Source organism: Anabrus simplex, chromosome 1 (assembly GCF_040414725.1).
Source record: "Anabrus simplex isolate iqAnaSimp1 chromosome 1, ASM4041472v1, whole genome shotgun sequence".
NCBI lineage: Eukaryota > Metazoa > Arthropoda > Insecta > Orthoptera > Tettigoniidae > Anabrus > Anabrus simplex.
Window position 1 is genome coordinate 103819564 of NC_090265.1, and position 13603 is coordinate 103833166.

The window sequence follows — 13603 nt, forward strand, 5'->3', positions numbered from 1 at the left end:
ACAATGACAATTTAAGGTTGCAAAAACAATGCATAAAAGAGTACACAAATCTTATAAATGATAGGAGGAATGGCTTGATTAAAAACATGAGCCATGAACATTAACTTGTAATATTAACCTAAAAGTATGCTTTTCTAAAAATGTAGTTTTGTGTAAACGTCCTCTTAAGAAGAGTTCACTGAATCTTAAAAACGTTGAATGATATGTGACTAGATTAACAATGAGCGGAGGACAATAACTTACATATCACTATCTTAAAAGTCCAACACCATATTTCTTTTTTCATGAGAATATTTGTATGAAAGTCGTCTTGATGAACATTCACCAAGTCTTGAAGTAAATGGTGCAAATCTTAAGAACTTCAATCAAAAAACATTCTTTTTTACTATTGATTGAAAAGGATCGGTCGTTAAAATAGCTTAACCAGTCTTAAGACATAACAGATTATAAATCTAAAGAGAACATGAAGGAAATTCAAAGTCTGTTTTTACGTAGTAAAATGCATGTCTTCTCTAACTGAAGAAATTGTGGCTGGAGTCAGTCTATTAAGTATTCTATAGGAAGTTTTTACATGAAAATGAAGCAGACGCCATGTTTTCCCCAGGGTGCTAAACGATGTTCTTGGTTCAAAATGGGACCTGATGCAGATAAAGAAAAAAGAGGGGGATGTTATGAAAAACTCTTGAAAAAAGATAAGGTTCCTATCCTAAGAATTAACGTGAATATGAGACTCACCTCTGGCGGCGTGTATGATGTGTGCAATCAGATGTTAGAGAAGACACTGAGAGTCGAAAGGCACCGTGACCAATGTAGCTGTGTTAGAGGGGAAGGGGGAAAAGTTGATCAGGGGAGGCATTGAGGGGGAAATAGCAGGATAGGTAGGGAAAGGGGGGAGAAGAAGGAGGGGCTTAGAGTTAAAGGCAAGGATGGAAGGAGGGAAGAGAGAGGAGACTTATGTAAGGTGATGGGGTGAGATGGCATGGCGTGAGAACGTTTTCTGTATGCTTTGAAAGACTGATTTGCTTTTGGAAACTTTTCTGAGTCTGAAATACGTTATCAAAAAATTGAACAATACTTTTGGTTTCTCAGAAATATCGTTGAGATTTAAATTAGAATTAAAATCTTGAATAAAATATTAAAATATTGATCCAGGTGAATGAAACAACTCTCAGTGATGTCAAGAAAAGTACCTTTATTGAGAACCTGTAGAACTGTAAGATCCTGATCAGTGTTAATAAAATTATTCTGAAAATCTTTCATATGCTGCCCCATTGCCAAAAACTTATTGTATCTGACGGCATTAACGTGTTCTGCTTATCTGATTTTAAAATATCTTCCTGTTTGTCCCAGATAAGGACAGCATAATCTGTACACTCCGGAACTATGAAAAACGTTATTTTTATTTATTGAAGTGGAGTTATGCAGGATGTCAATGCTTCTATTATTAGTTCTATAAGAAATCTTGGTGTTATGATGTTTGAAGACGGTGATATTGTGTATTTTATTTGTAGAGGTAACGGTCAAAAAAGTATTAGCGTTGGGTTTTCTTCTCAGAGGGGTGGTATTAGGACGGTACTTACTGAGCTCGATAGCTGCAGTCGCTTAAGTGCGGCCATTATCCAGTATTCGGGAGACAGTAGGTTTGAACCCCACTGTCGGCAGCCCTGAAGATGGTTTTCCGCGGTTTCCCATTTTCACACCAGGCAAATGCTGGGGCTGTACCTTAATTAAGGCCACGGTCGCTTCCTTCCCACTCCTAGACCTTTCCTGTCCCATCGTCACCATAAGACCTATCTGTGTCGGTGCGACGTAAAGCAACTAGCAAAAAAAAAAAAAAACACGGTACTTAAAGTTGTTAATGATTCTCGCAATGAAGACATTCTTGAAACCATTGTTTCTAGCTATCACACAAATTAAATTGAGTTCTTTATTTAAAATCTTTTTTGGCATAGGAACTCTTAAAGACTCTGTCAACCAGACTATTGTAAGTAGCATTTTTTTATGAGCCTGAGAATGGGAAGAATCATTCCTGATGGTGATAGCAGTCTGAGTAGGCTTTCTGTAGATATTATTTGAAAAAGAAGAAAGTGATCGAGTAATTGTTAAGTTACATGTAATTAATATCATAATAGAACTTCATTTTCCTCCCTTTTCTTTCATTCCAGATTTCAAACTCCAATTGTGCCATAATCTGCTTCATTCTTCTACGGATTGCCTGAACTCTCCCTATATTCTAGATCGTAGTTACTCTTTAATGAGTTCATCATTGATGTTCTACGTTGTATACGTTTTTAATTTTATTGCTAGCGCGTGAATGTGGACTAGTTCAACTTGTATTTCCTTCTGGCATTGTGATTCTCTCTCCTACAGAATTCACAATTACTGGAGATCACATCATATCAACCTTGGTTACGTCGTCATGCGCCTTTTGACTGGTTCTATTTGACTCGTACTATTCAATTAACTCAATTCAACTTTTGTTTTTGCACAATTGTAAGAACTCCAACGTCAATAATTAATCCACGCTTCACGCATTAACATATATTTTAAATGTCTACAATATCTATTTCTGTTTTTTTTACTTTAACAACCCCATGATTGTTTTTAACTTCATAGACTGCCATCGTTCAATGTATTTCACCACAAATTCTCCCTGTTGATCTGTACATACTGTTACTAATTAAGTCTAATGTTATCATATTACTTTTTATTACGACATTGTTATTCTTTTAACAATTTTGCTGCATCCGGGAGGTAGTAGGTTCGAATCCCACTATCGGCAGCCCTGAAGATGGTTTTCCGTGGTTTCCCATTTTCACACCAGGCAAATGCTGGGGCTGTACCTTAATTAAGGCCACGGCCGATTCCTTCCAACTCCTAGGCCTTTCCTATCCCATCGTCGCCATAAGACCTGTCTGTGTCGGTGCGACGTAAAGCCCCTAGCAAAAAAATTAACAATTTTGATCACTTAAGTTCAGGGCCCTGACCTAGTCTTTGTACATTAACAGCTGATGATGTTCGCAATGCCGAACGAAACATGTTCCGTTATTTAAGCCATTCTTTAAGACACCTCATGATTATTTTGTAATTCAATGAGTGTATTATATTGTATTGAGTAGGTGGTTGTTAATAAAAGAATTTTATAACTTTAATAATTGTTAAGTCCAAAAAATTTAAATGATAATCATTCTCGGATTCTAAGGTAAATTTTGTATCTTGATCTAAACTGTTGAGATTGTCAAGGGTAGATTTTGCATCTGTGGACCATTCATCGAGAATTACGAATGTATCGTCCACATATCTGGCCCAGAAATGAATATTACTGAACGTTAAATTGTTGACGATAGCATTATTTTCCAAGAAATCTAAATAAATCTCTGCCAAAATCCCCAAGGTCGGTGACCCCATTGCCAGACCATTCTGCTTATAAATGATATTATCGAAAGTAAAGTAATTATTGTTAATCAGCAAGCTAAGGAGACTCATAAAATTTAGAACTTCTGGTTTACTGAGTTGACTATTAGCAAGAAGATTCTTCTTGATGATGGGAAAAAGTGCATTGGTATTTATTCTGGGAAACATGTTAACTATATCGAAAGAGTGCATGGTGTGAAAGGGACAAAGAACAAAATGATCCAATCTATTGATTAATTCCGTGGTTTTCTTAATAAAGTTATTTTGAAAAAAATTGTAATTTTTAGCAAGAAGTGTTTGAATGAACTGTGCTAGCTTGGAAAGAGGACTGGGTCTATAATTTATAATAGGAAAAATGGGGACACCGGCCTTGTGAATTTTGGGAAGTGATCTCCCTGTGCGCAAACTCAGGTTTTTTCTTGTTCTGTAAAAAGGAAGGAAGGAAGGAAAAATCTTTTAAGATTTCTTTTAGCTGCCAGAGGTGAGTCTCATATTCGCGTTAATTCTTAGGACAGGGCTTTATCTTTTCAAGAGTTTTCCTTAACATCCCCTTCTTTTTTTCTTTATCTGCTTCAGGTCCATTTTGAACCGAGAACATTGTTTAGCACCCTGGAGAAAACACGGCATCCGCCCCGTTTTCGTGTAAAAACTTGCTATAGAATACTTAGTAGACCGACTCCAGCCACAATTTTTTAAGTTAGAGAAGACATGCATTTTACTACGTAAAAACAGAGTTTGAAGTTCCTTCATGTTCTCTTTAGATTTATAATTTGTTACGTCTTAGGACTGGTTAAGCTATTTTAACGACTGATCCTTTTCAATCAATGATAAAACAAAATGTTTTTGATTGACGTTCTTAACATTTGCACCATTTACTTCAAGACTCGGTGAATGTTCATCAAGAAGACTGTCATACAAATATTCTAATGAAAAAGGAAATATGGTGTTGGATACAGTGGTGTGGATGGTGTGATATACAGTGAAACCTCGATTCATCGTTTTTTGGAGGGACCCCAGGAAAAGAAAAAAAAAAAACGTATAACATGGAAAACGGAAAATTGGGGAATGAATGAACCATCAACTATTTGGCTAAACGTCACAAAAATGAAATATGTATACTTATGATCTTACAAACAGCCGTAAATCAAACTATAGCCCCAATGGTTTTCTGCCTACCAAGCTACGGCTGCTCAGTCCAAAGGCCTGCAGATTACGAGGTGACGCTTGGTCAATGTGATGAATACTCTCGGCCGTTATTCCTGGCTCTCTAGAGTGGGGTCGCCATGTCACCATTAAATAGCTCCTCAATTAAAGGTAATCGTGGAATGAGTGAACCTGGAACCAGCCCTCATATCCAGGTAAAAATGCCTGACCTGGCCAGGAATCGAACCTGGGTCCTCCGGGTGAGAGGCAGACAAGTTAGACCGCGGGGCTGGCTTCAAACATTAATTACTGGTACGCGACTTAAAAATCTCAAAACTTAACATTCACTTTTACCGGGAAAACTTTGTCGTTTCTTCTGAAAACTTCTTTCAGTTCAGCAACTTTGATCAGCCAAACTCTTCGAAACATCTAACACCTGTAACGCCAAGCCAAACAACAATCAACCACAAGTAGTTTTCAATTCTCTAATCTAATAAAATAAATCACATTAGATACATCATTTTGGAAATCCCTTTTTTTTAATCTTCCATTGTAATTTAGTAACCGGTATACTGTTCATAGTCAGTTTATGGAAATCTTGTATCCCGTAAATTAGGCCTACATTGACTTTTAAATGTTATGTTTAACTCGAGAATATGGTTTCGAATGTAAGTATCTATCCTCAAGTTCTCTAACTTAATGCATTATATTCAATTCTGCCTGTCACTAACCACAATCAAATAGGAAAGAGAAAAAATATCGTTAACACTTCCGAAATTACGGTTATTCGCGACCTTGACTCAGCCGGAAAGCATGCTCGCTGCACAAGTCGGTAGGTACGACTGAGAAATGATACAAAGTTTTTAAATGTAACTTGCACCAAAAAAAGAAACTGCAGTTTTAATAACATTTTAGCACAAAAACGTGAAATTCCCAGTCTTATATTAAGACCAAAACAGTAATAGGCAATCCCAGAACGTCCCATGACTTTATGTACAGAACCGGTACCAGTATGTAAGGTTCTGGTCTCGATAACACAGTCGTAATAAGAAGTTGATACATTAATAAAAACCACCTTTCCAATGCATAGTAATCCTTTATATTTAGGATAAAACCATTAACAGTTATTAAAATTAGGATATGTTTCGCTCATACTTTGTGAGCATCATCAGCCAGAGTAACCTAATTCAAGGTAGGTCAGGGCCCTGATCCCAGTACATATAACGTAAAAGCATCTAATAATACAGTGGTAAAGTTAATTACAACAATTTAAAAATAATCAGTAAAAATATAATATGTCTATTAAAACATATAGTGACCATTAAAATAGCTTGGTGCTGGGCTGAGTGGCTCAGACAGTTAAGGCGCTGGCCTTCTGACCCCAACTTGGCAGGTTCGATCCTGGCTCAGTCCGGTGGTATTTGAAGGTGCTCAAATACGTCAGCCTCATGTCGGTAGATTTACTGGCACATAAAAGAACTCCTGCGGGACTAAATTCTGGCACCTCGGCGTCTCCGAAAACCGCAAAAGAGTAGTTAGTGGGACGTAAAACAAATAACATTATTATTAAAATAGCTTGAAGTGTAGGTGAATGGCAAGAAATATTATTGGTGCGTTGCTGTGAATGATTATTCTTATAGAACGATGAATGTAATCCTCACATGGTGGCATTAAACTGTTTATAGTTGTGAACACTTTTACACCATAAGAGTGAACTATTGTGCCTTGTTCCTATTTAAGTCTCTCACAGCTCTGTCAAACTCTGACCTCAAAATTGGGTCTCCCATTTCATCAACATCAACAGCCCCTTCTTGTTCTAGAACCAAATTGTCTACAACTTTACCTTGATAGAACTGTTGGATATGTTCTTGCCATCTTTCTGCTTTGTCTTCTTTCCCTAGAATTGGCTTTCCATCTGAGCTCTTAATATTCATACACCTAGATTTCCTTCCTCCAAAGGTTTCCTTGATTTTCCTGTATGCAGCATCTACCCTTCCCAGGACCATACAACCTTCGACATCCTTGCACTGCTCCTTTAGCCATTCTTCCTTAGCTACCTTGCACTTTCTATCCACTTGATTCTTTAATCGCCTGTATTCTTTTCTGCCCTCTTCATTTCTAGCATTCTTGTATTTTTGTCGCTCATCAATCAGGTCTAGTATCTCCTGAGTTATCCACTTATTCTCAGTTGATCTTTTCTTCCTTCCTAACATTTCTTCAGCAGCCCTACTGACTTCATTTTTCATGACTATCCACTCCTCCTTTATTGTGTTTCCTTCAGCCTTTTCATTTAGCCCTTGTGCCACATGTTCCTTGAAACAATCCCTCACACTCTTTTCTTTCAACTTGTCCAGATCCCATCTTTTTGCATTCCTTCCTTTCTTCAATTTTTTCAACTTCAGATGGCATTTCATGACCAACAAGTTGTGGTCAGAGTCCACATCTGCTCCTGGGAAAGTTTTGCAATCCAACACCTGGTTTCTAAATCTCTGTCTAATCACAATGAAGTCTATTTGATACCTTCCAGTGTCTCCAGGTCTCGTCCACATATACAGCCGTCGTTTGTGGTGTTGGAACCAAGTATTGGCAAGGACTAAATCATGATCAGTGCAGAATTCAGCCAGCCGAGTTCCTCCTTCATTCCTTTGTCCCAATCCGAATTCTCCTACTGTATTACCTTCTCCTCCTTGGCCTACCACTGCATTCCAGTCTCCCATCACAATTAGATTCTCGTCACCTTTTACATATTGTATTAAATCTTCTATCTCTTCATGATGTACCAGGAAAGCCTAGGTCCTGGTCCATATTAATCGAAAGAAACGTTATTCCAGCATAAAAGATCCGACCGACGTACGAACATCTATGTAAAGAATGTTCCAGTATGTGCCAGATCCCACGAGTGCACTAGGCGGAGTCAAGTGACGTCACCTGTCGCTTGAAGCTCACCTCCCCTAGAGATATTTCTCGAAAATAATTTTTTTTTTTGTCAGCTTTTCAACGCCTTAACCAATTTCAACGGGACAAACGCTGAATCGTAGCGGACGTCATAAAAGTTAATCCCTGTGAATTTCGAATTAATTCATCCCATGGTTGTTGAGTTATAATAATTTAAAGTTTCAAAGATATTACGCACTCACGGTCACATGGCCAAGAGATGCTACCCCTCCCAGCGCTGGTATCTATATATGTCAAGGCCAGCCAGCAAGCAAGCCAGTACAAGGACGAGTATACAGCTGTGTGTGAGTGAGACAGAGGAGAGACCGACCCGCGTACAGTATGTTCGCGCAGTCACGGTGAAAGTACTTGCCGTCGCATTTCCGGAACACGAAGTTATATCGCCGACAGAATTATAAAAGACGTCGCACTATGTTTAGTACATCGCGTCGCGGCTACAGCCTAATCCTAAAGACATTTAAGAATATAATACGAGTGAACTTATTGGTGTGCAAATATCAACTATTTAACGTTCACAGAATATGTCATTACGTGTAGACTTAGGTTACTTCAAATGACATTGAACTTCTACAGAAACTAATGTGTAGAATCACCAGAACTCATTTCTTTTCGAGTATTGAACTGTATTTCTCTATTCACGCCACATCAGTATAAGACTTACAGTAGTAATTTGAGTGAAAACTAAGAACTTTTTCTGAGGTAATATGACGTTATAATAACAAGATAAGCAGAAATAATCCTTAGTGACTTAATGACTGTGTTCAAAGACTGTGATTATCGACTATGATTTGCCTTTTCAAGTGTGAACTGTGTAATTATGAACGTTTCAGTAACGATTTTAAATAGTATTTCATACAGGAAGGACTGTGATTCTTTATTTTACGTCTTGAAATTCAATTACGCCTTAAATAGTGTTCAACAGTAAATGACAGTGTCAGTGATAACTACTCGCACTAAGTGAATTTTTCGTGTGCGAAAAATCACCCTAACAAGCTGCAATTCTACATGATCCAGTTCCAGCTGTCATCACCTCATCGGGAACGTCAACATGGTGTGTTAAGGGAACATCGCCGATCCTGATTCTCCACGGAACATTCCAGATGTCCATCCTTCGACATTTTGTAGCAACATTTCTTTCCGTAAGTGAGTAGTAACAAACTGACTAAAATTTTTTTTTATTAATTTTGAACAGTGGAAACTTCAGTGCCGCGTGTGAACAAATATTTCAGAGTTTTCATAATTTCTCAGAAGTGATTAATTTAATTTCAAATTTCATTTTTATATCTCACAGAAAGACTTTAGGCTTTTCAAGTGTGCTATATCTATCAAGGTTTACAAACTGAAAACTTATAACAGAAATTTAATTTCTCATATCAACTTACAATTACAAGTGTGTGCTTAGGTTTAGAAAGACTTTAGGTGGAAATTCAATACCTCATATTCTCACATATGAAAGACTTTGGAATCAGTGATATTTATTCAGGAAGATTACGTTCAAACTTTTAATGCCAGATTTGAGTCCAATAATCATATTGCAGGATGAAGAATTAATAAATTGTTTTGAAAAAAAAATTTTTAACCATCTATTATTCGCTCTGCGAGTCTATCCTACTCTGTATCGGCTCCAAAACCAAGTTCCACTCCCTGAGGTCCTACTCATGCCCTTTGCCCAAAAACTTTTCCTGGTACAATATATTCTTTTGATTTCCTCATCATCCGCTGAACTAGTAGGCATATAGACCTGCACTATTGTGGTGGGCATTGGTTTGGTGTCTATCTTGATGACAATAATAATCGAGCTTCTACTGTATAAGTTATTGTCCTCGGCTCGTTGTTAATCTAGTCACATATCATTCAACGTTTTTAAGATTCATTGAACTTCTGTTAAGAGGACGTTCAAACAAAACTTTAAGATAATTGATGCTATATTTTTAGAAGAGCGTACTTTTAAGTTAATGTTACAAGTTAATGTTCACAGCTCATGTTTTTAATCCAGTCATTCCTCCTATCATTCATAAGATTTGTGTACACTTTTATGTATTGATTTTGCAACCTTAAATTGTCATTGTATGTTTTTATAATTTTGTGGCTGAAGATGATGCACACCAGCATCAAAACTGGTCCCATGAATAATAAAATGTTATAATTCATTTTATAACATTGTATTGTATTGAATAGGTGGACCCCACTTTTTTTTTGTTCCCATTAGATTCTCGATTCAATACGGATTTAATATGAAGTTTTTAAACTTGAATGACATTACCTTATTCCTTTCATTTCCTTATTACTGAAACTGAGCTTGGTAATTTATTCTATTTTTGTGTACAGATGTAGTGTGATAAATCATAAGCTTGATACTTTTCCTGAAGCAATTGATTGTCAATTTCTTTATTGTATTTTTATGTTTTTTTCAGCACAGTCGGTCATTGAAAATTATCTTCTAACTTTGCTCAGCTGACATCTGCTCTGAAAAGGCTTCATCTCATGAAGAATTCTACAAGACATTAGTGTAAAATCTGTGATAAGTAAACTCTTGTCCTCTTCCCGAGGTGATGCAGCTCTTTTCAGGCATACCCCCAGTGGAGGTGAGCTGCATGTACAGTACCATTCCAAGCACATACCAGCCCTCCTGCCATTCTTAAATTTCTGGCAGTACCAGGAATCGAACCCAGGTCCCTGAGGACGGCAGTTAATAACACTAACCGTTATGCTGCAGAGGTGACAAATCTGTGATGATATAGAAGGAACATTTTTAGAATTATTGCTGCTGTTACAGGGATACTCTCATTACCAACTTGAAGAGTTAGAGATATGAACATAAGTGATGAGTAAATTATTATCATGATTATTACCAGTGAGATTATCTCAGTGCGTTAAGGTAATGTATATGGTGACTACAGTCCATGAAACCAAGCTCGATAGCTGCAGTCGCTTAAGTGCGTCCAGTATCCAGTATTCGGGAGATAGTAGGTTCGAACCCCACTGTCGGCAGCCCTGAAGATGGTTTTCCGTGGTTTCCCATTTTCACACCTGGCAAATGCTGGGGCTGTACCTTAATTAAGGCCACGGCCGCTTTCTTCCAACTCCTAGCTCTTCCCTGCCGCATTGTCGCCATAAGACCCATCCACGTCGGTGCTGCGACGTAAAGCAACTAGCAAAAAAAAAAAACAACAAAAAAAAAAAAAAAAGTCCATGAAGTTGGTACAGTGAAACATCGTTAAGACATTTCTGCAAGGGACATCAAAAATGAACGTGTTAAGCGAGAAAACATACTGCTGAATATACGAAAAGAAAACTGTTTAACAGGCATATGGAAACACTAGATATGATTTTTGCCGACATGAGTGCATTTTTCGTCGTGTATCCGTGGGTACAGTGAAAACTACATCTACCATTTCTAAAGATGAGAGGAAAGTATTAAAAGGCATGAAAAACACAAGAGAACAAATATGAAAACCTTCTCTGCTAGGGCTTATAAAAAAATAAGTGCACTGAAACGTGTGGAAAACACGAAACAAATATGAAAACATATTCACGGGGGCCAATAAAAATATCCAAGTATTATTGCAGATCACACTCTTTCTAAAACAAATGTTAGCAGCATCCTTTTATTTCAGAGCAGTGGGTTATTAAACATTGTTTTCTGGTCGCACTCTTAGATAGTGAATTGGAGGTTACACTCTACCTTCTTCTTCTTGTCGTTATTTATAAGTATCGTTACTCTTATTACCAACTTGAAGAGTTAGAGATATGAACATAAGTGATGAGTAAATTATTATCATGATTATTACCCGTGAGATTATCTCAGAGCGTTAAGGTAATGTATATGGTGACTGCAGTCCATGAAGTTGGTACAGTAAAACCTCGTTAAGACGTTTCTGCAAGGGCCAACAAAAATGAACATGTTAAGGGAGAAATCGTAAACCTGAATATACGAAAAAGAAACTATTCAACGTCTTATCCATATACTTCTTCATCTTGATCGTTATTGGACTCTGCATAAATAGCCGCCATCCAGCCACTGAGCCTCTTTGATGAATACAGTGCTTATACTAAAGGCCATATCGAATAAATTATTCTGCTAGGGAAAGAACATAACCAGGTGCGATCCGGTGGAATCAGGAGGAATGATTTGGACCACCATTTTGTAAAACTTTGATCAAGTCAAATGATCGAGTCGAAACTTGAAGGTGCAAGTTCAACATTCGCGACTTCTTCGTGCTTAAGGATGCGGATGCCAGTCCACTTTCTGAAAGATTTAAATTTTTTTCCTTCATTAATAAGGAATTTCACAACTTTTTTCCATATCCATAACTAGGCTATCACAAGACAAATATGCGCTACGCTAGTCAATTTCACACGATTATGTTTCTAATCCAGATATAGGCTGTCATATCACGCGACAAAACTTCACTGTACCACTCAATACAAAATAAATTTCTACCTTTTGAATGGAATGCGAAATACAAACACAAATAGGCTCACTTTTTCTGTAATTACGCAACTGTGGTAACGGCTCTTACTTGATTTGTAAATCATGTTTCTTTCACAAGGTATTACAGTTAACATTTTCAGGGCTAGGAAAAATGTGATCGCACTTGTAGTAAGCGGTGATAGCAAAAATTCGTAATGCGATAGGTATGTTTATATGTTCCTAATCCAGATATAGGCTACTATGTCATGCGACAAGTATTCGCTACACTTCACTGTAGGCCTACCACTCAGCACAAAATCAGTTTCTAACTTCTGAATGGAATGTGAAATACAATCACAAATAGACTCACTGTGTTATTCAGCAATCTTGCTGCTAACTGGCAAACAAAACTGTATTACAAATAACATTTTCAGGTCTAGGAAAAAAATTATCATACTAAGCGGTTAATAGCGATAATTTGTGACACAATAAGCGAGGTATTTAAATGTAGATTCAATACGATGAGAATCGGTACTTCAAATTTACATACTAGGCAGGAAAATGTGTTAATGAGGAACGCACTAACGAGGTTTCACTGTATTCAAATAATACCGATGCCATTCTTGAAAATTACTTTTTTATCATTTGTATTCCAGCTCCAGATATATGTTAGTTTTCTGAATAGTCACAGATGCTTATTTCCTAGTACCAACTCCTGTTAATAACAAAAAACATAGCATAGAACAAATAGGTTTGAATGGTGCTTTTAAAAGTAGGAAGGATTATAATATAAAGTTGAAATTCAAGAGTACAAATTGGTTTTTATATTTGTTTATAGGAGAAGAATTAGGGATTGGAATAACTTACCAAAGACCAAGCTCGATAGCTGCAGTCGCTTAAGTGCGGCCAGTGTCCAGTATTCACAAGATAGTGGGTTCAAACCTCATTGTCGGCAGCCCTGAAGATCGTTTTCCATGGTTTCCCATTTTCACACCACGCAAATGCTGCGGCTGTACCTTAATTAAGGCCATGGTCACTTCCTTCCCACTCCTAGCCCTTTCCTGTCCCATCATTGCCATAAGACCTATCTGTGTTGGTGCAGCGTAAAGCAACTTCTAAAAAAAAAAACACTTAAAAAATTTACCAAAGGAAATGTTTGATAAATTTCCTCATCATCATTTCTTCGCTCCAGCAAGCCGGGTGCGGTTGTGTACGAGCCTCCTCCAGTTTGTCCTATCCATCCGCAGATGCTGCTCATGTGTGCGACACCAGTTCACATCTCTAATTTCAAGGTCCTTCATTATCTGTTTTTCCCAAACATCACGAGGTCTTCCTCTTGGTCTCTTCCCAGGAACATTGTGGTCAAAGTATGTTCGAGGAGGCCTGTGAGGGTTCATTCTTTTCATGTGACCATACCATTGCAATCTCTTCACTTCTAGAGTCTCCAGCAAGCTTCTTTCCAATCCAAGCTGTTGTCGGATATCCACATTCCTTATTTTATCCATTTTTGTTTTTTGTAGACAAGAACGGAGAAACTTCATTTCTGTTGCCTGAAGACGACTCTTTGTTGGTCCAGTAAGTGTTGCTGCTTCCAGGCCATACGTCAGTATAGGTACTAGATATATTTTGTACAAGCTGATCTTGGAAACTAACTGAAATGTTTCATCCCAAAGTATT

General features: G+C 37.5%; 1 protein-coding gene across 1 annotated transcript in view; it reads left to right on the forward strand.

The window, feature by feature from the left end:
- The window catches only part of LOC136862162 (ankyrin repeat family A protein 2), an 80541-nt gene extending 68933 nt beyond the window's left edge, over positions 1–11608 (forward strand). Inside the window, exon 5 of the mRNA XM_067138865.2 lies at positions 9927–11608. Within this exon, the coding sequence (XP_066994966.1) occupies positions 9927–9970 (44 nt within the window). The 3' untranslated portion in view covers positions 9971–11608. The remainder of the gene's footprint in view (positions 1–9926) is intronic.
- Positions 11609–13603: the final 1995 nt, after the last annotated feature.